Source organism: Mus musculus, chromosome 6, assembly GCF_000001635.26.
Source record: "Mus musculus strain C57BL/6J chromosome 6, GRCm38.p6 C57BL/6J".
Taxonomy (NCBI): domain Eukaryota; kingdom Metazoa; phylum Chordata; class Mammalia; order Rodentia; family Muridae; genus Mus; species Mus musculus.
The window spans coordinates 97,453,787-97,478,842 of record NC_000072.6 but is presented as its reverse complement, the minus strand read 5'-3'; the positions used below and the strand labels follow the sequence as shown (position 1 = coordinate 97,478,842).

At 44.3% G+C, this 25,056-nt stretch overlaps 1 protein-coding gene across 4 annotated transcripts in view; it reads left to right on the top strand.

The window, feature by feature from the left end:
- Frmd4b (FERM domain containing 4B) overlaps positions 1 to 25,056 on the top strand; it is a 330,791-nt gene that overhangs the window by 138,815 nt on the left and 166,920 nt on the right. Inside the window, exon 1 of one of the 4 annotated variants that reach the window (NM_001346639.1) lies at positions 19,557 to 19,649. The exons of the other annotated variants lie outside the window; for them this stretch is intronic. Within the exon in view, the coding sequence (NP_001333568.1) occupies positions 19,626 to 19,649 (24 nt within the window). The 5' untranslated portion in view covers positions 19,557 to 19,625. Of the gene's footprint in view, positions 1 to 19,556; positions 19,650 to 25,056 lie in introns of those variants that run through there. 4 annotated transcript variants of the gene reach the window in all.

The following is a 25,056-nucleotide window of genomic DNA, read 5'->3' as shown; positions in this document are numbered from 1 at the left end:
CTCTCTCACACACACACACACACACACACACACACACACACACACATAAAACATGCAGACAAAACACCATCGAACATAAGATAAGAATAAACAAAAATCATTTTTAAAATGTTTTTAGAACATTTCACAACCTTCAGAGTGGCCACTTGACAGATACCTACCCTCTGCTGAAGAGACTATACAGTCATGGAATCAAGTAATAGTTACTCCTACTCCTCCTCCTCCTCCTACTACTACTACTACTACTACTACTAGTAACTTCCACCTAGCAGCGGGGAACTAAGACACTCATTTATGCTCACCCTGAAAAGCACAGGAAAGCAGAATGACCTTTAGCTTTGGAGACCCCCTTACATAACATAAATACATTTCTCAAAAAGTCATAGTATTTCAGGTCAACAAGTTTAGTCTCACGGTCTTTAAAATCCATTTGTGGACTTTCTCCATGGAGCTAGGCAAACAGGAGGTTAAGAACGGACTCTCCTGCCATTTCAAACGAGTGTTTGTTTTTCTTTTTCCATCTTGCGGGATAAAAAAAAAAAGTCCCTGCTCATGTCCTGCTTAGGTTATTCTGAACATTATATTTTGGTGTCCTGACTGACTGTTGGGAAAGAGCTTGCGTTTCTCAAATAAGGAATAGGATCTGTTGTTCTAAATTATATAAGCAAGACCATATGAATTACAGAATGGAAAGAAGGCAAAATGTAAGCCTTTGTGGAAAGAAAAACAGTGACCATTCCCTCGCTATTTCCCAGGCATTGCGTGTGTGCTTGTTCATGTCTTCATCTTGAAATAGACCCTACTGTGAAAGAGGCAGGTAGATATGGCGAGTTCTCTGGGCTCGTTTTCTCCTAATATCCCAACTGTTTTTAGTCAGGTGAATCTTGTCTTTAGGTAGAGTTTTTGCTTAAGGGCTGTTCTCCCTTTGTCTCGGGCTTTCACTGAGCCTTACCATCTGAATTTGACTATACTACTAGGTATTGAGTTGTGTGTGAGCGAGGCCCACACTATGCTAAGCCACCTCACACAAACAATGTTAGCATTCAGGAGGCAAGAAAAACAATCTTAGAGAGCCAAGTGGTTCCACACACCTGGAATCTGAGCTCGTGGGAGACTGAGGCAGGAGAATCATGAATTGTCTTTTTTTTTCTTTTCTGTTTTTGTTTTAAAGTAGCCTGGGCTATATTATGACTTCCTGTGAAAGGGAGAGGAGAATACAAAAGCATATAGATGGATATTTGCAACTCTGTTTTAAGGGAGATCATTGGTCTCAAACATTTTTTGTGGTGTAATACAGTTACAGAGTTAGATGAAGCCTAATTTGTACCTCCCCCTTTCCCTAGAAATAGTCCCACCTAGGGTGTAGCAGCACTAGTAGAATGCCTCTCAGCATTTGCAAGGTCCTGGGTTCAACTCCCAGTGAAGAGAAAGCTTGTGTGTGTAATCCCTGCACCCAGGAGTCAAAGAAAGGGGGATCACAATGAGTTGAAGGATATTGGGCTACGAAATGAGAAATTATCTCCATAGAAAGAGTCTTACCCAGACATTGACAGGCAACATAATTTTGTCCCATTTGCTTTTATTTATAAGTGACACATACTATTGATACTTTGTCATATCTTTGTCAAACGTGTTTATGAGCATCATTAATCTCCTGTATTTTTCTCTCAGCCTACTTTTGGAATACATCTCTAAGTTCCATTAGCCCCAGACTCCACTGAAGAATATGCCCATCTCTTGTTAAGGGACATTGAGACCTTCCCAGATTTTCAGTATTCTAAAGAATTTCAGTAAAAATTAGTTGCAGTGACAAATTTGGAATTTTGTTTTCTTTGTTTTAAAAAATCACACAGAATAAGAATGTGTTCTCATTTTAATCCTAGGTGTGGAATATGGGCTGCTTCAGATCGTCCACAGTAGCTATGATTTGCCTCGTGTGCTAGCAGGGGTGTGATTTTGTCTTCTGTAGATAGATTCTGAGAGCATGTGAATTTGGAGTTCTGGGGACTCATCAGAGGGTATATACATGCTAGTGGTGTAGATTGTTGGTTGTTGGTCGTGGTTTGTTAGGTAGTCATGTGCAAAGAAGAAACAAGAAGAAAAAAAAATAAGATTTCCTGATGGTGAATCTCAAACTTGCCCCCAAGGAACTTGATACCCCTAATCAGAAGGAGATAATGATAACGTGACTCCCTTTCCAACCCCGACTTTATTCCGGGATCTCTTTCCTTTTCCATCTATCCTTTTTTCTGCTTTATATAGACTTAGGGAGTTGAAAGGGTGGAAGAAAAAGGGCAGAAAAGGGTAGAAGAAAGAAGAACCCACAAAGTAGCCAAAGTCCAGCGACAGTGTGTGTTTCATCATGACTTACGAAAGGAGCTTCTCTGTGGTCTGTGTAGAACACACGTATCACTGGACCCTCCTGCCTTACTACATGAGGTGCCTATCTTTGGCCCAGCGTGATGGTGTCAAAAATCATTTCATTGGTTTTATGACTGTATTAGCCAATAGATGATAATTTTCCAAACAACTCATCATGAAGCCTCAGGTTACCAACTCACTTCTTCAGCTACTGAAATGTAAATAAGCTATCATAATCTGATTGGTCGAATCAGATCCATCAGTGTCTTCTTATTCATCCATTCAGCATGAACTGGAAGGAAAGCTTTAAAAGTGATTATGTAGAGACTTGGGCTTCAAGAGTTCAAATTCTGAGCTTGGGAATGGATCAGTCAGTAAGGTGCTTCCTTGAAAGCTCAAGGAACTGGGTAAAATTCCAGAATCTGTATTTTTGTAAAAACAGAAATAAAGAAAGGAAGAAAGAAAGAAAAAAAGAGAGGGAAAGGAAAGGAAAGGGAAGGGAAGGGAAGGGAAGGGAAGGGAAGGGAAGGGAAGGGAAGGGAAGGGAAGGGAAGGGAAGGGAAGGGAAGGGAAGGGAAGGGAAGGGAAGGGAAGGGAAGGGAAGGGAAGGGAGGAGAGGAGAGGAGAGGAGAGGAGAGGAGAGGAGAGGAGAGGAGAGGAGAGGAGAGGAGAGGAGAGGAGAGGAGAGGAGAGGAGAGGAGAGGAGAGGAAAGGAAAGGAAAGGAAAGGAAAGGAAAGGAAAGGAAAGGAAAGGAAAGGAAAGGAAAGGAAAGGAAAGGAAAGGAAAGGAGCTTTGTATCATGGTATGTGCTTGTAACCTCAGCACTGGGCAAGCAGGAAGAGGTGAACCCCTGGGGCTCACTGCTAGCCATCCTAGCTAGTGGTGAGCTGTACACCAATGAGAAACCCTCACTCAAAAGTCAAGGTGGACAGTACCCAAGTAAGGTTGTCCTCTGGCCTTTACACATGTGTACGTGCACACACAGTGTTTGCTAGCCATGCTAAGGTGTCTGAAGCCCAGCCTTTCTCTGCTGTAAATGTGGGCAATGATAGTCTCTCTCCCCCACCCCACCCCACCCCCGGAAGAGCTGGTTTTCTGAGATTATTGTAAAATTTTAAGGCACAGCTAGTTAAAAACATTGTTACTCTTTTTATGGTTGGATACGTAGGTAGTAGATGGAGGATCGACAGATGGATGGGTGGTTGTAAGTTCTATGGCACTGGTTGGCTGGACAATAAATAGATGATGGATGGATGGATTATAGCTGGATGCATGTTGAATAATTGTCTTCAGATATTCATGACTCTCAATATTTATGCATAGTATAACTTTTAGAGCTTCTAAAATATACAGAAGCCTTGCCCCTCTTTCTCCCCTTACCCCAAGTGAAGACTTAACAGTCTTTATAAGCACGGGAAAGGGGGTAATTGACAGCTGTCTGGGAACATCAGGACCACATCATTTGATGGCTCAGCTTTATGTTAGATTGCTTGAGTCCTGATGCTGATGCTACCCTGTTTCGTTCAGGGAAGGTAATATGCCTACAACTCATTGTTGTACTTCATCTCTAAACGGAGTCATTAAACTCCATTTTTCCCAGGCCTGAACCCAACTCCAGAGGACGATAGACCCTAGATTCCCACTTGTAACCAGTCTGGCCGCTGTTGCTGGTCATCTCTCTGGGTAAACTATACCACACTGCCCTTAGGTAGTGACCAGCAAATATTTTTTTTTTTACAAAAATTATTTTGTCTCATTAAAATGCAATGCAATATTCATTATCTAAGTGAGAGCAGGCCCTTTACTTAAAAAGGAAAGCTAGAGAGATGGCTCATGCTTGAGCACAAGCTGTATAAACCTGGTGACCTGAGTTTGGTCCTTGGAACCCACATAGCATAGGAAGGAGACAGCAGGATCCCCGGCTGTTTTAGAATGTTCACCCAGTGTGATGGGAAGCCATTGAAAGTGTAGACTATGGGGGTTGATGAGGTGGCTTAGTCAGTGAAGTGTTCACCTTGAAGGCACAAGCGGAGGCTCCAGCACCTGAGTTGGGGCTCCAGAACCTACATTGAAACAAAATAGCAACAGCAGCAGCAAGGCAGGCATAGAGTATAATCCCAGAACTGGGGAGGTAGACACAAGCATATCACTGATGCTCATTGGCCAGCCAGCCTAGCCTACTTAGCAAGTCCAGGCCAATGAGAGACCCTGTCTTAGCACAACAACATGGGCAGTATCTGGGAATAACAGCTGGCCATGTTTTCTGCCTTCCACATGTGTATTCAGATATGCATGCACACATACACACACAGTGTAGAAATTACATTTTCCTTAATTCAGCAAATATTTACCAAGAACCCACTACACCTCAACTGGAGTCTAAACTGTGGACACACAGTGAGGAAAAGTGCCTGCCCTCACAGAGCTTGCTTTCTAGTTGGTTTGCCTTTTCTGATAAAATTTGGGTGTATTTTGAGCTGCTTGCACTCTTTCACTGACTTTTTATCTTAAACTTGCTACCCACATTGTAGCGCCTGGTCTCTTCCCCTACACCCGCTCCCCTGTAGAAGATGGCAGCCACATCCTCCCAGCGGAACTTTCTCTTCCACAGTCCCACCACATACCTACCTGGCTCCGCCTTCACAGTGAACATCAATTTTCTCCACCTTCAACCCCACTGCTCTGTGCCAGCTTCCCTTCTCACCCCTTCCTGTCTCAGCTGGACCTGTGCAGCACCTTCCTGATGGGTCTCTCCTGGCAGTCTCTCCCTATAGCCTGTTCCCAACCTTGCCACCAGAGAGGCCATTTCAGAGTAGTTCAGAACAAGCCACTGTCCTGCCCAGCCGTCATCCCAGCCACGTTGGGACACTAAGAAATAGTTTTACCTTTATTATCCCACAAGGACTCCTATGATGAGTACCTCCATGGTGGTCTTCCCAACTCCACCCAAGGCCCAGCCAACACACCCACCTCTGAGTCTTATCCCTAATGCTGTCCCATCTGCCTCTCAGTGATACTGTCTTGCCATCCCCAGTACAACGTCCAAGCCTTCACTCTGTGTAGTGTTCTCTTCCTACAACCTCAATCCCCCCATCTCACCCCCCTACAGCAGTGCACAATGCTCTTCTGCCTTCATTTCCTGCAGGGTTATCTTTAGATGTCCTCTACCCAGAATACAACCCGTTGCTATTGACATTCTCATACCCACAATATTTTTCTCCATGACTGTTAGCATCTCTGTCTTTATGAGTCTACAGATGTGCTCATTTGTACCTTCCAGGCTGGACACTAGTGGGAGGGAGGGAGGGACTACAACCTTGCTGTCCTCTGGAACAGTGCTCACTCCTGGTGTGAGCTCCAGGAAGTAATTGTCTGATAAGCCTGTGGGTGTGCTTGCTGAACACATTGGTGGCTCTGGGGTGGAGCAGGTAGGAGGTGTTTGTGATGAACAGCTCCAGCAGAGTTCCTGCAGCTCTGTCTGGTGGAGGGGGCGTTGCTTGTATTTTGGAAAACTATGGAAGGCTCATTCTGGAAAAATGCCTTCTGGATTGATATTTGCATGTGTGTGTAAACTCTTTCCTTATTGAAAACAATGAGTCAGCGCAAAGTGCTACAGAGTACACTTGTGTGGCTCGTCTGAGGATCATCTCATGAGAGGTATGTGTTAGGGACAGAGTGGACAGGAAAGCAGACACACCCAGGGGCCGTTTTGAAACTTACCCATGACCAGAAGCCTCTGTGCCCACCCCAAGGTGAGAGGCTGGCACCCCTGCAGCCCTCACTGCATGCCAAGTGATTGCCATTTCCTGCCAGGGCCTGTGGTTGGGCTCTGGAAGGTATCCTGCTTTTCCTGGCAGATGTTGACAGCTCCATTCACTTTCTTTCTTGATGCCTTTTACCATTTGCCAGGCATTGCTTATCCATCAGCCCCTCTTCTCCCCATTCTTATCCACTAAAGTTTAAGGTAGTAGGACCTGTTTTTGTTTGATTTTCTTGGGTTTCTTAGGAGTAAAAAGCAAAAGTGTGTCTCCCTCTTTCCCTATTTCTCTGTCCCTGTGTGTCTCTCTGTGTCTCAGTCTCTCTCCCACTCCCAACCCTTTCATTCCCGGTCTTTCTTAGTGTTTAACTTAAAACGTGCTTTGCCTTCCTCTTGGCTGTGTGCAGGTGTTTTCTAATTCTGCAAACACAGAGAGTATAAAGAGACTCCAACCCCAGAAGTTACTGTTAAATCATCAACCTCAAATAATCACAGAATCATAATCTCAGGAAAAAATAAAGTGTTAGGTGTTTTGCAAATATTTACTAAAGAGAGGAATACTTTATTTTTAATAAATAAGCTAATTCCAGTGCTCTCTGGATTCTTAGCCTTGACCTCCTGTGATATTCATGGGCACTTTCTCCTGTAGGGTTTGTATATATTAAACTTTCAAGGCAACGATGTCAAAAATAGGTCCAGCCAAGCTCATAAGAGTTGGCTGTTAAATTCTTTTTGGAAATATATATATATATATGAAGGCACCTTTCTTTAATAAACTTCAGAAGCCAATATTTTGAGAGGCTATTTCTGGAGTCTGGACAGTGGCCTTTGTCTCTTAGTTGGTCCTTCCAGTGTGATTTTTTTTTTCAAGATCATATAAATAACAGCAAAGGTTTGCCACACTATAACCTGGATAATGTATATTTTAAATAAATCATATTTCATTGTGTATTGTCTTACTTTGTCTCCTTTTCCCTGTGGATTTTACTCTGGGCCCCCAGCCTCTGGATACTGCCTCCTACATTTATCATTGGTCTTCCCCCTTGAGCAAAGCCTCTCTGGAAATGCCCTTACACACACACACACACACACACACACACACACACACACTGGCATATACCTCACCAGTCTCCTAGGTTCTTCTCTATGCAGTCGAGCTGACAGTCAGGATCAACCATCATATACAGACAGGTACATGTGTAAACCCATGTGCCGAGGCCATCACTGTGCATAAAGGTTGCCTCCTTATCCTTGGTCAACATCACTTCTAAACTTATAGCCCAACTGAAATAATCTACCACCAAAGTGGTTAGAGTCCATTGCAGGGATATTCTTCAGGAAACGCCTAATCAAATTCACAGAAGTTCGGCAAAGTGACAATTTGGTGAGGGACATCCACGTCCACTGTTTAAAGCATATGTAGGGTGGGGGAAATAAGAAGATATAAGAAGAAGAAGAAGAGCAGAGGACTTGTGGGGTGCTGAACCCCCTACCAGCTTGGCTGATCTACTTGTCTGTGAACCTGGAACATAATGATGACTGAATTTCAGGTGCCCAGGCAGAGAGCCAGCGACTAAACACACAGCATGGCGGTTGGGTTGACCTTTAGCCCACCCCTGTGTGAGATCAAGATAGGCAGTCACAGACCTGAGGGACCTGCAAGGAAAAAGAGAGGAATCAGCATGGGGCCACACAGCACAGTGCCTTCCTCAGTGACGGGTGGCTTCCTTAAGTGCAAGAACTATATGACACCAGTCTGTTCTGATAGACCTTTCTTAATATGAGCATCATCTGTTTCCTTTAAGCAATAGTCACACATCTTGTGGGAGCCAAGGCTGATAGACAGCATGCTTTCAGCCCTGTGCCTCTTTCCTTACTCCGTTTGTTACCCAGAGTTCACGGCTAACCAACCCCTTGGAGACTAGTGTGCTCTTCCAGTATGCGGCTGCAAGATCTCAAAATACTGTTGCCAAGTAAGGTGTGCAGGTGCAAACCTGTCCTCCCAGCAGTTGGGAGACTTGGATGGGAGGGTCAGGAATTTGATGTCAGCCTGGACTACCTGGTGAATTCCAGGCCAGTGTACCCATAATGGCATACGACTTCAAACAGAACACGGGTTGGATGTGTCTCAATGTTACAGTTACTCATCTAGCACACACAAGCCCCTGGGTTTGACCCCCAGCATACACAGACAAACGTTGTTGAATTTAAATGGGAGGAGACAAATGACTACTTAGAGTGATGTCCCAAAGTTCTACCTTACAAAATAAACAAAATAGAGCAGGAAAAGCATTCTGGAAATGAGAGTCTCTCTTCTCTCATGTAGGTGAAATTACCTAAGATGGCAACTAATGGAGATATTTCTGAGAAGAAAAAATATATACTTAGTTTGATAAATTCTTACTATCTTTTTGTAGGACCATTTACTTGTATGCAACCAAAATGTAAGGTATATCGCTCTTGACCAGATATTTATTTGGGTGCAGGTTGTTATTGTCCCATTATTAGCAAACCAGTAAGTTAAGTGACAGTCCTCTTGTATGATGGTTAGCTTGACACAATGTAGAATCGTTTGTGTCAATAAGGGATTGTCTAGATCAGTTTGGTAAATGGACATGCCTATGGATGGGATTATCTTGATGATATTAATCAAGACCTGCTCACTTTGGGTGGCATCATTCTCTAGGCAGGGAACCCTGAACTGTGGACGAGTGGAGAAAGTAAGTTGAGCATAAATAAGCATGCATGAAGTTATCGTTCTCTTCTCTTGACTCTGAATGTAGTATGACTCACTGTTTCAAGTTCCTGCCATCTTGTTTTCCACGCTGAGAGATGCAGTCTATTCTATACTTGTAAATTGTAATAAATCCTGAGTTGTTTGATATAGGGTGTTTTATCACAATGACAGAAATGAAACTAAGACATTTTCTAACATAAGCTCACTAGGCCTAGAAAATTATCTCTGCTGTATTTTTAGGTAAAGACACAGTATAAACCAATATATGGTGTGTGTGTGTGTGTAAGTGGGTGCATGTTTTGAACATACATATGGATGTGTATAAGTATGTATGTTTATATAGCTATAAGAATTTCAAACTGCTATGTGTATTAAGGTATGTGAGTAGAAATGCAGATGCCAAATCAGTAATATTTTATACCCGAAGAAGTATAAGTGAATGAGGGGAGGAATTGCAGGTACCTAAGCCAGGTGTGGTGACACATACCTCTAATTCCAGAATTCAGAAGATACAGATGCAAAGACTATGAGTTAAAAGCCAGCCTGGGCATTGTCAGAGACTCTGTCTCAACAAAATAGGAAAAAAGAAAAAGAAACCTTGCTTCTAGAGCTATGTGTAGCCCGTTTCTAGAACACAGCTCTGATGTGACCTGACTTCCACTTGCACAGAGGCAGTGTGTTGTAATGCATCGGGTGTCCACTTAATAATAGCCACTAGCTATTACTGATGCCATTGCTGTAGAGCAGAAGGGGATATTTATGCTCTTTTGAGAACCAGAGAATTGTCGTTAAAGTAACATAGATTCACCAGTTTAATTGTTAAAGGCACACATGACTTAGAGGATCAAAGTTCAATGATATTTTCTAACAAACCATGACCCACATATCAGAATATTACAACACAAATTTTAAAGCAGTGAGACCATCTTATGTTATTACCATGAAGTCTGCTTACAGGCTTTCTAGTATATCTTTCATACAGTGGTATCTTATTGTTTCTCACACTGTTGTGTAATCAGTGCACCGCCGTTTCATCAGTTAGCTACTGATGGATATTTATGTTGTTTTTATCAAGGCAGTGCTATCATAAACGTTCATAGACCTGCGATGCTTGTGGTCAGATTTCTGTAAGATGAGTGGCACGAAGCCGCATTACTCGAGGGGTTTGAATTTCCCAAAGAGATTGTGCCAGTTTATGCTGACACTGAGTGAACCAGAATCCTAGCCAGCATCTTTTGATTTACACCAGTCTGGTAACCCAAAACTGAGTCTTTCTTATCTGTTTTCATTTTACTGCACTTATGAGAAAGGTTTTCCAATGGCCATGACTTTCTCAAAGACCTGATTCTTGGACCTGTTTCCAGTCTTAGAATTCACAAAAGATGGTAGCATCTCTATGGCACTGAGCACATGGGTGAGGCTGTTCATGATGTATAATGCACTGTGGGTATTGTGACAGAACTGAATCCTCAGAAGACCTAGAGCTTGTGATGCTGTAGCTGAAGTCGATCCTAATACCTTTACTCCTCTGCTAGTGATGGGATTGGAGTGAGCATATGACTGAAGGTGGGCAAGGGCAAGCTGTCTATTCCTCACAAACTGTACGGTAGGGTGGAGGTCTCATGTCTGGAAGAGTGGCACCCACGTGGCAATCATGAATGATAACTTGCAGAAAACATGCTAAATAGAAAAACACAAGAAACTTGGGGCCTTCAGTACATTGCTAATGGCAAACTCACCAACCTTGAAACTGTCTTAGACCTTAATACTGAAGTCAATAGGTTTATAGTAGTAAGAGAACTGTATTAGTTATGATTGTACTTACAGCAGCCAAATCCCTGGCAAGGAGAAACTTAATGGAGGAAGGGCTTACGGTTTGAGGGAGCACAGTCCATTGTTGCGGGAAGTGATGGTGGCAAGAGTTGAGGGGGCTGGGCACATTGCAGAGTGAGGATGTTCAGCTCATGCTCTCCTTTTTCTAGCGTCTAGGGCCCATATTTAGGGTGAATCTTCCCACCGAGGTTAATGTACTGGAGATAATCCCTCACAGGTATACTAGAGGCTTGTCTCCACGGAGTCAAATATACAATATAAACTGTTGCAGACACTTTCCATTTGCTTTCATTGTCGTTACTGCAGAAAACATTTTTGGTATAATATCCACTCAAGATTGGGACTTGGAAAAGAGCCTTGCAACAACAGCAAGAATAAAAGAGGCTCAAAATAGGAACCCCCTGAGGAAAGAGATCAAAAGCAGGGGATACATCAATAAAAGAAAAATGTTTAAGCTCAAAGGAAGATGGGTTGAAGTAAGAGGAAAGCTAGCAACATCAAGGTCCTTTACATGACAGAGTCCAGGCCACTTCACATGTGATGCCCATGGGCACTTCTTGGTTAAGTGTTAGAGGAAGGAGAGGATTCTAGTGATAGTTTGACAGGTAGAAGAGCATTTCCCCCGGGAACTGCACATGGAGACCTGTGGAGGCTCAGATCCTACAGCCCATTTCCCAGCTCGGTGACTTTATCTAAATTGAAAATATTGCAGGTATGGGAAGGCACGTCTTTAATTCCAGTACTCAGGAAGCAGAGACAAGCAGATCCCTGAGTCTGAGGCCAGCCTGGTCTATAGAGTGATTCACAGGATAGCCAGGGTTACACAGAAATCCTATCTCAAAAAACAAACAAACAAACAAACAAACAAAATGTTTTTGTCTCAATTTCTCATTTTTAGTAATAGTTCTAACTTCAGACTACAAAATTTATATTACATGGAGATGGGGACAGGGTCTGGTGTATATGAAAGTGTATGTAAGTATTTATTCTTCCTAATCTTCAGTTACCATTTCAACTTATATTCTTGAAAATAGTCACCCAGTAGTGTAGTCTGTGCTGCTGCACTATCTTATATGACTATTTTTCTGAGAACCTAGATGATGAGATGGCTCTGTTGGTAAAGGTGCTTGCTGCCCAGACTTGGCCATGAGGGTTCAATCCCTAGAGGACAAGTGGTAAAAGGAGGGAATTGTCTCCAGAAGACTATCCTTTAAACTCTACACACACACACAAACACACATACACACACACATCACATCACATTTGCACACATGGAAGAGGGAGGGAGGGAGGGAAGGAGGAGGGAGGGAGGGAGGGAGGGAGGGAGGGAGGAAAAGAGGGAGGGAGGAAAAGAGGGAGGGAGGGAGGGAGGGAGGAAAAGAGGGAGGGAGGGAGGGAGGGAGGGAGGGAGGGAGGGAGGGAGGAAGAGGAGGAGAGAGAGGAGAGGAGAGGAGAGGAGAGGAGAGGAGAGGAGAGGAGAGGAGAGGAGAGGAGAGGAGAGGAGAGGAGAGGAGAGGAGAGGAGAGGAGAGGAGAGGAAAGGAAAGGAGAGGAATAGTAAGAGTGAGCCTACCTAAGAGTGGACAGGCAGGCATGTAATCTCAACACTGAGGGGAAAGTTGAAGCAGGAGGATCACAAGTTTGAGAGCAGCCTAGGCTACATAGTTAGTTCCAAGAGCCATCCTAAGCTACAGAGTAAGGCTAGTCTCAGGAAACTGTCAAAAGGACAGAGAAGAGAGAAGGAAGAAGGGAAGGGAAAGAGGAGGAGACATAGAACACCAAGTTCTGGTGAGACTAAGGGACAGCTAGACTGTCCTTTATTATCTGGCAAGAGAGTGAGATAATAGATAAGACAGTTGTCAGAGGGGACTATTTGGAGTTTTCATAAAAAATTTAAGGCATGGTTGTCCTATTATCTGTTTGCTCAGCTCTTGCATATTTATTGAAGAAAAGTAAACATACGTATGTATGTCTGAGTGCATGCACGCACACACACTTTGTTCAGGATGTGAAGCCATACTAAAAAGAACCCATCTCTAAATCAAATTATATCAAATTCTAGAATAAAGGGAAACAATCTCTGTTGGTCTAAATCTGAAGCATGTCTGTAAAATTGTCAGAGGTAATTTTCTAGATGTGTTCTCTATCTTCGTAGCTGTTTATACCATGGATTTAATATGTAGGGATGCTCCTAGCTGACCAGTCATTCAGCAACATTGAACAGAGCATCACCCATTTGCAATTAAGGGCAGAGCTGTTCATACTGAGGTACTCTACTAAATAGGGCTAGCAGGATTAGAAAATTGTCATGTTGATGTCCTTGATTGAATAAATGACCTTGGTCATGAATATTGGTTTTGTACCATAATAGAACAAACATCCTTCCAATGCAAGAACACACAGGCTATAGGATCTAAGAGACAATCCTGATTAAAGGATCCAGCCAGAAGCCAAGGCCTTCAGGAACCACAGTAGATGCCTTAGAAACACAGTCAGCAAGCTGGGTGGTCTGAGAATTGATGGGCTAAACAGCTCCACATCTTCAGTAAATAAATAACAATGGGGGTACCTATAGATTACCTAAAATCTAAGAGAAATGTGGGCCTGTGTCAAACTATGGTTTCTGTTTTTGGATATTATGTCCAACAAAGTGGGTTTGGGGAGGAGTGAGGCCACCCATGGTAGTATACACCCTTAATCCCAGCACATTCTGTAGGCAAAGACAGACAGATCTCTGTGAGGTCAAAGCCAGTGTTTCTACATAGATAGTTCCAGAATAGCTAGGGCTTATATAGAGAGATAGAGAGACCCTGACTCAGACAGAGAAGAAGAGGGAGACGGAGATGTAAGGCGAGAAGGAGAGGGAAAGAATTGGAAACAGATGCAGTCAAATACATTTATAATCCTAGTACTCCAGAGGCTGGGGCAGGGTAGTCATGAGTTTGAGGCCAAGTTGTACTACATAGTGAGACCTTGACCCAAAAATAAGCAAATAAGGAACATTATCAATCAATTGGAAATCTGAACTCTTAACAGATATGTGAAGATAGTGAGATTTTTTTTCTTTTAGTTATCTGGGTTTATATTTAAAAACAATGTCATGATCTTTTATATTGAAATCTTTACAGACAAAATTACCCAGAGTTGTAGATTTGGTTTACAATGACCCAGAGGACAGAAAGGAGGGAATAATAAAGAGAGTGGCTCTTAACCTTTCTAATGCTGTGACCCTTTAACACAGTTTCTCATGTTGTGGTGACCCCCGCCCCCGCCATAGAATTATTTCATTGCTACTTCATAACTGTAATTTTGCCCTATGAAGCGTACTGTAAGCATCTGATAGGCAGGATATCTGCTATATGACCCTGCGGGGGTCGAGAGCCACAGATTTGAGAACTACTGATTTAGATGTCTCAAGAGTGGCCAGATTAAAAGGTGTGTGCAGAAACGGATACAGTGAGTGATGCCAGTTCAGCCACTGTGTGTACCCTAAATAAAGTCTTCCTTCGTTAAAAAAAAATCATTTTAGATAGGAGTAACTCTAACTTAAGGCTAGCCTGGCTATATAGAGAAGACCCCTGTGTCAGAAGTAGAGGAGGAAGAGGAGGAGGAGAGGGGAGAGGAGGAGGGGTAGGAGAAAGAGGAGGGGATAGTTTTTTTTTTTCAAAGCACTGCAAATGGGCAGAGAAAGGGGAAACCGAAACAGAACAAAAAAAATCAGATTCTGCAGAAAGCCAGGAAGGAAGTGAGATTGAAGGCTGCGTGGAAGGTCATGCCACTTTCTTCGCATTGTCTGTGCAACCTCTGTGAAAGTCCCTGCTTGGGAATCCGGACCCTGGGTGCAGAGTCCGTTTTCTTACCCCCAGCTGGGAGGCTCCTAGCACTGAGTGCTCTGGGTCTCTGTCCCTGTGTGTGAAGTGGACTTCAAACACGGTGTTCAAAGGCCTCTTTGTCTTTATTTTTCCAAACATGAGGAAGTTATTAGATTTTACAGTTTGTGTCCAGTGCCGCACGTGCCTTTGGCCTCTTGCTGTAAGACAGTCCTGAGAAGCCCGGATGCCTGCCGCTCTCCCCCAAGCTTTTCACCTCGGCTTTTCCATTTGTGGTTAAGAAAGCAAGAACCCGCCCTGTGCAAGAAAGTTCCCTCTTTTTCTGCCTGGAGGAGAACATGAGTAACAGATTTTTCCATCGGAGCTGTTTTTCCTGGACACGGCGTACTGTCCAGTCCAACGGTTGTAGCATGTGATCGCAGGGAGACCTTAAATAAACTTTCAGTGTTATCAGCCCCAGTTTTAGGAACTTATGAATTCATTTTCTGTAGTTGGTGATTTTCCTTTTTAAACAGAAGTTCTTTTTCATTCAGTAGCTGCTGAGAGCTTCCCAGGTGCCATACTGCGTAGCCCTGAGCATAGTAGACACGCTTTATGCTCAGCCCACGTCCCTGCAAGCAGCTGCCTTGGGCAGGGTCCTTGGCCCTCATTTTTATCATGACTTGTGGTCATAGTCCTTGCCTCTCCTGCTCAGCACAATGCCAGGCAGAGAGTCCCTATGCAAAAGGAAAACACACAACTCCTTATTCAACAAGAGTCAAGCATGGCAGGACCTGTAACTCCCATATTTGGGAGGCAGAGGGAGGGAGGGTCACGTGTTCAAGACAAGACGTTTGAGACTCTGTCTCAAAAATACAAGGGCTGGAGATGTACTTGACAAGTAGAACATTTGCCCAGCCAACACACAGCCCTTAGTTTGAGCCCAATCAACACAAAATAATAACAATAGTATTAAGAAGTGTAATGGAAAAAAAAGAAGAAGAAGAAGAAGAAGTATAATGGCTGGGTGGTAGTGGAGCATGCCTTTGATTCCAGCACTTAGGAAGCAGAGACAGTCAGATCTCTAAGTTCAAGTTCAGCCTGGTCTACAGAGTGAAGTCCAGGATAGCCAGAGCTACACAGAGAAACTATCTCAAAGGGGGGAAAAGAGCCGTGGTAAAGAAGAAACACATCAAGCATGAGGTCCTAATGAGTCTGGGATCCTGTGCAACCACAATGCTAATCTGAACACCCATAATACCAGCTCTGGTGCCTGGCACCTTGTGAAGAACCAATGTCATAGTCCTTGTCATGAACGAAAACTTAAGAAATGAGCACTCCACGTGGTTGTCGATTGCCATCAATGAAGAACAGAAGACAGTATGTATGGAAGAGATGCTTGTCCCAGACAGTCAGGTTTCAGATCCGGTGGCTGCTTCTCTCCTCCAGGGCCACAAAGTCCAATCAGTTGAGGCTTGGACCATGATGTTTTCCAAGCTGATTTCTGATTTCCCTACAGCACCCCTGTGTGTGTGTGTGTGTGTGTGTGTGTGTGTGTGTGTGTGTGTGTGTGTGTTTGCTGCCTGAGCACATTTGAACTGAACCAAACACATTCTTGGGACTGAAATCTGAAGGGAAGTACTCCTCTCTTTACTGCAAAGCTTGCTGCCATTTAGGAGTGCAGCTCATCACTTAGTTATGGCAGATGGCTTGGTGCTTCTCCAAGCTGTTGGTTTTGAAAGATGGTGACACATGGCCTGTGTTGGTGTTTACAGGGTGTCTGGCATTTGCCTGGCATGTGAAGTGTTTGGTGAAGAATGAAAAAGATGGCTTAGTGATGATGCAAAGAGGCCCTATATTCCTTTAAAAGAAAAAGGGACCCTGAGGACTAGACAGGTGGCTCTGCAGTTAAGAGTACTTGATGCTCTTGCAAGGACTCTGGATGGGTTTCCAGCATCCACGTGGCAACTCACATCTGTCTCTAACTTCAAATCCAGGGAGTCTGACATTCGTTTCTGGCCTTTGAAGGCCATATGGTGCTCATACATGATGCAAGAACACTCGCACATATAAAATCAAAAATAATTAAAATTTTAAAATAACCTGGACCTATCTACACATATTTCCCCCTAAACTCTGCGTACCTTTCCTAATCTTGCTTCCAGGAACAGTGAAAGTCCCCGGGGCGCCTGCCTGGGTTCACAGCCTGTGAATTAAGTTCACAGTATGTGAGTCTGCAACTGCACCACGGTGTGAGTCCCATAGTCTCGACTCACAGATGCTCATCTTCGTTTAGAACCACTCAAGATGTCAGTTGGCTTCCTCGGGGATTCCGCTGTGGGTTAGACACTGACCTCTCAGTCTTACTTCCCAAAACTCTGTGCTAATGGTATTTGGAAGAGGGGTTTTTTGAGGAGTAGTTGGGATTACATGAGGTCATAAGGGTGGAGTACCCATGATGATATTAACTGGGTTTCTACAAAAAGGAAGACGATACTCAAGTGAGCAAGCTTGTTCTGTCTCTGTGCATGTGATACCCACATTATGATGTAGCAAGAAGGTTTTTAACGGATGCCACGACCGTGCCCTAAGACTTCTCACACTCTAGAACCATGAGATACATCTTTGCTTGATAAATTTACCTCTCTGTAGTATAGCAACAGAAAATTAACTAAGACAGGGTTCTTAAACAGGACAGGCTAAGTCAGCCCCAGAGCTGGGTGCCTGTCAGGAAGCATTGGAAAGAACAATCAAGTCAGATAGAGACCACCCACTCCTGATCTCTGAATACTACTAGTCTAGGAGTATTTTCAAACTGCCACCCCATTCCTGTCTGATGCCCAACACTGCAGGGGTGAACTACTTCACTCCAAGCCTACCCTCTACCTGGGCTTCCCCCATCATTACACCTAGAGTCCATCCTACCTTGCATTGATAACACCCAGGATCCAGAGCCACATGGCTAAGGACGTCAGAGTCACACTGTCTTTTCTCTCACAAGTGGCGGGCTACAGAGAACCTTTTCACCCACAGGTTGAAATGGAAACTAAGAACTCAGTAACAGGAAAGTTCAGGGAATGACTTTGGTTACAGACACATCCAGTCATCCAGTGCTTATCAGTGAAGCCTGTCTGCCTCCAGCCCAGCTAACTTCTAGGGTGTGTCCTGGTGGCTCTAGGCTGCCATCCCAGTCACTTTGTCACTCTAAACAATTATAAAGTGCTCCTGGAACACTAAAGTAGGAGATGAGATATTAATCTAATACTTATGAGCTTTCAGAGCCTAATTAATAGTGTGAGAACTGGTAATAGCTACTGCTCTTTGTGCCGATGTGGGGCTGGAGAGTAAATCCAGGCCTTTGTGCACGGCAAGCCAAGCTCTGCCACATCCCAAGATTTTGCCTTCATACCCATTCTGCATGTGTGCATTGGCACTGATTATTTTTAAGTCCCTCTTTGAGTTATCTTCACAGCCCCCCAATCATGCCATCTTCACTTGGGCCCAGGTTGTTTGAGACTCACGACTTTCTGAATGTCCCCAGGGACATCGTTACAGAGCATTCTGTATACATTCTCATTTATTCTATAAGCATATGTATGTGGGCTCCTCAGCAACACCACTGACTGCACAGCTCCTTAGATTGCTTAAGCAATCTATTCTAGCTTCCAGCTCTTTCAGTTGTCAGAATGCACATGCACCAATAATTGCTGAGTCCAGAGTAAACTTTTTGTCACGTTTTCTATTGGTGTGACCTCTGTCTGCATTCAAACTTGCTGTTGGTTAAGTTGGCTTCTGCAGGGGGCTCAGCGATTAAGGGCACTGACTGCTCTTCCAGAGGTTCATGGTTCAAAATCTAGCACCCACATGGCAGCTCACACCTGTCTGTAACTCCAAGATCTGTCACCATCACATAGGCATACATGCAGGCAAAACACCAATGCACAGAAAACAAAGTTGGCTTCTGGCTGAGTCTTCCCCAGTCTGCTGTAAGAGTTAGTAAATTTTTGGAAAGACTTGATGTTAAAAAACATTTCCAGTGCTTGACGGGTAAATGTGGGGGAGGTGCGGAGGCTGCTCACCCTTCAGTATTGGGGCATCTGATACTTTCTGCCCATCAGATTCCCAGTGCCCGATCTGTGCTACCTACCTTTCCTCCTCCAACACCCTTGAGACAGAGGGATTTTTGTCTCCAGTCTACAAAAGAGCAAATAGGTTCCCACAAGATCAAGTAGCTCTCTCAAAGACAAACCACTCACAGACACTAAGGTGTGTCTAACTCTAGAACTTAGCTTTTCACCCACACTGCCAGAAGGCTCTTACTCTTCAGACGGAAGAACCACAGTACCATGTTATGAGCTCTTTCTCAACTGCCCTAAAAAAACCAAGTCAATTAATTACATTCCTGTGTGTTTCTCTCATTTTACCATAAAGTATAACATAATTTGAATATCCCCTACCCCATGAATAATTCCATTGGTAAATTATTCTGCAAAATGCAAATGATGTAATGAGCCCTCTCTGAGTCCAGAGTTAGCCTGCCAAGATTCTCTGTGCCTGGCGTCCCTGATGCTGAAGTGATGTTGATGTTTTCACTGTGGACCTCTGAGTTTACTTCTGAGTGGAAAAGCCATTGGCATGTGATGACTCTGAGAAGCAAAGTCCATTAAATACTCTATTCCACATATTAAATCCCCAGGCTAGCCCAGAATAAGCATAGGCTGGGGAGCCAGACTAGAGTTTGATTGGTACCCAGTATAGCCCATCTCTTGAGTAATTCTCAACTCCTCTTGGACATTGTTTTTGAAGTTGAGAATTCAGGGCACACACAGTATGTCATCATGTGTTTATAGTGTATAATGAAGAGAAGCTTCAGGGGGCCAAAAGAAACAGCAGGCTTTTTAGCTGGCTTTTCCTCTGTTGCTTTCCTGACTCATGTTGCAAGGCTTTTGTTTCTAATCAAAGCAACAAACAGTAAGGTCACTTCCTTGTGATTATATGGCAGCGGAAGGTGTCGGGGGCTTTGGGTCCTCACTTCTACCGGTTTGGAGTTAGAGGACGCAGGCACGCACACCCCACAGTGCTGAATACATGTGTCCTGAGTCCTGTGCCTCCTCGCCAGTCCCTTTAAATGAGTCTCAATCATGGATTGGAGGTAAGAGGAATGTCTCTGACCATGAGATGGCAGGCAGGCAGTGTCCTGGAGCATCTTGAGCAAAATGTTGGACGGGTTTTAATGTTATATGGGGGGAGGTTCCTGTAAGCCGAGCATCTCAGAAACCAACTGTTAAGAAACAGAACTAACAAGGCATGTTTATCTCACCACGTTTTCAAGGAATTGCTACTTGCTAACTCCTGTAGGGTAAGGTCTGGAACAATATCCTAACAGAGACAGCTCTTCACGCCCGTCTTTTGGAAGGTTATCTTGATACGTGTAAGAAACGTCTTGGCTTCTTTAAGAGACTGAAAGGGCTGGTTTTCTGATTTTCTTCAGCACTTCAGTGATTACTGGAGTGTGTCATTCCAGGTCACCGTCAGCCTCAGACACCTACTGTTTTTTCTATTCTTTCTTTTCTCTCAATTATTTTGTAATTTGAACGATTCGGGCTCCTTCCTTCACTCATCCTGGAAAGAGCCGTGGAAAGGGTCCCTGCTCGCAGCGCAGAAATGCTTTTGATTTGTAATTGTTAATCTCCTCATCAGCAAGAAGAGGCTCCCTCTACTTTTGTCTGGAGCTGGGCAGCAAAGGTCCAAGTGTGCTAGAACTCATTAGTGTCCTTTCTGAAAGGACCCTTTGATGTGTGTGCCCTGCTCTGCCTCGGGGAAGCAGGCGACTGAATCCTGTCCGTTACCTTTACTCTATTTCTTGGTGAAGCTTCTGTGTGACCAGAATTCATCAGCTCACAGAAGAGACCTCGGAGATGCCATTTTTGTGGATAGCTATCAATTAATTAATGTACTCTTCAGATTTGTCAGAGGAAGTCTTACATCCTTATTAAAGGGAAGCTTTTGGTTCTTTCCCCCTTATAACGTGGTTATGGTAAACTCATTAAAGGCCAATACCGTGTGCTCAGCCTCTCTTCCTTAGTCAGTTGTTGGCAATGGGGGGAGGGAGGGAAATCTGGGTAGACTTCAGAAAAGAAAGGAAATTATCTAATGCAGTGGAGTGCAAAGCTGGGGGAGGGTGTGGAGAGGGGGGATAGGAGGAAGTCTGTGGAGGAAGTAGGTGGGGTTGGGTAAGAGGAGAGAAACCTTAAAGAAACAAACATGTCACAGTGGGGACTGTGATGGGACCTCCCACCATAATAGAACACAATGGTTTGGCCTTAGAAAGGAGCCATCTGTCTCTAAATCGGTCCTACCTAAAGGTGTCTGATGTCTGAAAGCATGTGTTATTTTCTGAAATGCAGCCTTGTGGTCTGGATTGACCCAGGGGCTCCTGTGACTTGATTCACACAAGAGGTTCTCCTTGCAAAGTAAAGCCACTCTGCTCTCAGCCCCTTTAAGAGGTCAGAAACGAACTCTTTTTGTTTGTTTGTTTGTTTGGGTTTTGGTTTTTTGGTGTTTTGTTTTTTTTTTTTTCCCCGAGACAGGGTTTCTCTTTATAGCCCTGGCTGTCCTGGAACTCACTCTATAGACCAGGCTGGCCCCAAACTCAAAAATCCACTTGCCTCTGCCTCCCAAATGCTGGGATTAAAGGCATGCACGTCCATTGCCCGGCCAGAAACTAACTCTTATACAGGGCTATGCTTTGACCTTCCAGACTCTGTGCCAGAGGGCATTCTGTTTTCCAGCCTGCTATTTACTGGGTCCCCCATCTGGAGGCTGGGGAAGGTGTTACAGTGAAATGCAAGATAGGCAGGAAGGGGCTTTGCCCTCCCACAGAGAGTCTGCTAGATGACCAGAGAATATGGGGAAGTGGGGAAACCAACCCTGCTGGTTTAGGAGAACTGTATTCTTAAGCCATGAAGCACTTGAGCTGGAGCAAAGCCGATAAATCACTCTGTCTCATCTCCACATCATGTGACTGAGGCTGAGGAAGTCTGACTCTCCCTCTCCCAGCACCTACCAAATGCCAATCGCTTGTCAGCCAGCAGTGGGATGCCATGTCCACCTTCTGTCCTCTATGCTGGGGTTCTTGTCTGGCTAGAGCTTGTGGGACCCTGGTGCATGCTGTCACAGTTGCTGTGAGTTCCTGTGTGCAGGTGCTCCGTTGTGACAGGAGAGCACTTTTTCCTTCATGTTTGTTTGTTTTGTTTTGTTTGAGACAGGGCTTCTCTGTGTAGCCTTGTCTATCCTGGAACTCACTTTGTAGATCAGGCTGGCCTCACACTCACATAGATCTACCTGACTCTGCCTTCCTAGTGCTGGGATTAAAGGAAGGCATGCAACCCAAAAAAGGTCTTTTTAAGAGCAACTGCTTGCAGAAATCTGTATGCTCATTCAGAAAAGTCCCTAAGAAACAGGCTCCAGCCACAGTGAGGGGTAGCACTGGGTAAACAACAAAAGAAAGGGATAAAAAAACTTGAGCTGGCACAGCTCGCAGCTCGCAGCTCAGAAATTCTCCGTCTTGCTTCAAAAATGTTTGATTTACTTCCCTGGCACCCCCATAAATGAAAGCAATGTATGTCTCTATGTTTGCTTCCATCCCCTTTCTCCCTCCATCTCTCCCTTCTTTCTTCCTTTCCACTAGTGTTTTTGCTTTTTACCTAGAAAGAAAATTAGGAGACTAGGATGACCCAGGTTCCTTAGAGCCTGTGGCAGCATGCGTGGAACCAGCAGAGCCCAGCAAAGTTGGGGATGGAGAATCACTGCAGCTGTTAGTTGGAAGCAGAAGTTGGGGTTCTATCTATGAAGAAATGGGAACGTGTGGGTTATGACGATAACTATTCCAACTATTCATTGTTCCTTAGATCAGACTTCTATAAAAGTCAGCATAGTGTGGTGATATGTACGCGTAACCCTAGCTACATGGGAGGCAGAAGCAGGAGGAAGAGCCTCGAGCCCAGAAGTTCACAGTTAGAGCGGGTGAGATAGTGAGGTGGCGTTGTTGCCCAAAACAAAATGAGAAATAAGAGCATAGGACACTTGGCTAGAGATAGCTCAGCAGTTCAGGGCACTTGCTGCTCTTTCAGAAGACCTCAACTCGATTTCTGATACCCACATGGCAGTTGACAATCACCTCTGGTTCCAGTTCCTAAGGATCCGACACTCTCAATGAGTGCCAGGCACACAAGTGATACACAGGCATGCATGCAGACAAAACACACACACACATAAAAGTAAGATTAAATAAGAAATATAAAACTACTCCTCTCTTACGTATTTCCTAGGTTCTTTCTACACTAGTACTATGTCAGGCTGAAGTTAATAAAGATGAGTTAAGTGTGGCCACAGAGTCTTGAAAGCCTCCAGCAGTTGGCAAGGACAGCCAGCCATTTCTGCCACTCTCTGTCACCCGAGATTTACTGATAGTTCATTGACTACTCACTCGGTGAGTATCAAAGCCAGTGACTTGAGACAGCTGTGATCAGTAGAATTTAATTGATATGATTTTGAGGTCAAAGGATTAAATCGACTTCTGCACTAACCACTGGATTAGAGTCATAAGAGTCATGCATATTTAGAGAGAAATCAAATCAGGTCTGTTCGGGCAAACTGTGACTCTCTGATACATTTGGAAATTATGCCCCCCGAAACAAAGAGAAAGGAAGAGTTGAGTCTGTGCAGTTAACAGCAGTGTGTGTGTGTGTGTGTGTGTGTGTGTGTGTGTGTGTGTGTGTAAACCCTGCCTTCCTACTCTCACACTGAGCAGTCCCTTTGAGCTTCTGATGGAATGATTAAAACACATTTATAATGCTGAGGGGTAGAGCTGCCTCCTGTCTGTCATTAACAATGGGCCCTATAGATAGGTAGTGAATACTGTTGCTTATACAGTATCCAAATACAGCAAGTAAAAGCTGTGATGTAGTGAAAGTATTCTATACATCACCAGAAGGACCAGTGTACAGCTAATGGGTAGTTTTTCAGGGAATGCAGTGTTCGTGTTTACACAAATAAGAATCAGTGGTCCCTTTGGATCCACGTGTACATCTGCTGGTATCTTGCCCTTGTCAGAGCATCTTTCGGTCTTCTGTCCTTTGAACACATTAGATCACTCGACGCTGTGGACATTTGTCTGGATGCACTGGGCAGAGATCCACAAAGAGAGCCAGGGAAAATAGTTATCGAATGTCTTTTGCAGACTTGGTATTGGCTTGAGGGTAAGTGGAGAGGTATTTGCATTTTAAGGATGTATTTTTCGGCCATGTAAAAGATCTGAACCCAAAACAAATGGGATGAGAATTGTAGAATGTTCTTCTGGAAAGAGTCTTTTCAATACATTTTGCTTCTATTGTGGGAAATGGGACCTTGCAAACTCATCTTAATACTTTAAAATACTGTGCGGGGTCTCAGCCCGGGGTCTGCTGTCTTAGACTGAATCTTCCTGAGAAAGGTAAGGTACATGGCCACCCTATGTGATGCCTGTGAGTCTGCTTGTCTTGTCTAACAGAACACCTAAGAGTGGGTGATTTATTTTTAAAGTGCAACAAACAGGAACTGTTTCTCACTGTGCTGGGGCATGGGAAGCCCAAATGCAGGGTGTCTGCATTTGACCTTGCTGTGAGCATGAAGGCTTCCTAGCTCCCTTTCTCCCTCTCCCAGACATCAGGCCCTGCAACTCCCAAAGCACTGACAGAAAGCAAAGCTGTGCTGTAGACTTGCATTCCTCCTCCATGAGGCTGCACGATAAGTTTGTGGCTCTACTCAGTATCTGCCTGCCTCCCTGACCCTTGGGACATAGACCAGGCCAGGCTAGGTTGCATGGTGTAGAGTACCCTATCCCATGTAAATGAGTAAGAGTCAGAAAGTTCTACAGTACGGAAGAGTCTGTCCCGTTCCCTTCAGGACTCCCATCATGCATCACAGCAGTTATCTCCTCTTATATTCTCCCACTACAAGGCCTGATTGTGGCTGTCCACAGTTCTCTCTTCTCTCTTCTCTCTTTCTTCTCTCTTTCTTCTCTTTCTTCTCTCTTTCTTCTCTCTTTCTTCTCTCTTTCTTCTCTCTTCTCTCTTCTCTCTTTCTTCTCTCTTTCTTCTCTCTCCCCTCTTCTCCCCTCTCCCCTCTCCCCTCTCCCCTCTCCCTTCTCTTCTCTTCTCTTCTCTTCTCTTCTCTTCTCTTCTCTTCTCTTCTCTTCTCTTCTCTTCTCTTCTCTTCTCTCCTCTCTCTCTCTCTCTCTCTCTCTCTCTCTTTCTCTCTCTCTCTCTCCTCTGGAGGGTAACTTCCTGCAGCTCCTTTCAGTAAACCTGCTGTTCTTTCTCTCTGGCACTGGTGAGGACCTTCTTACTGCATCCTCACGGGAGAAGGCAGAAGACCAAGCTGTCAAGCTAACCTAACACTGCATGAAGCCTCCTTCATAAGGGAGGAATGGGCCTGAAACCTCATTATCTTTAAAACCCCCATCTGTTAGTTCTTTCCACGCGGGCACATCCCTAGCAACCCGGTGCCCCAGAAATGAT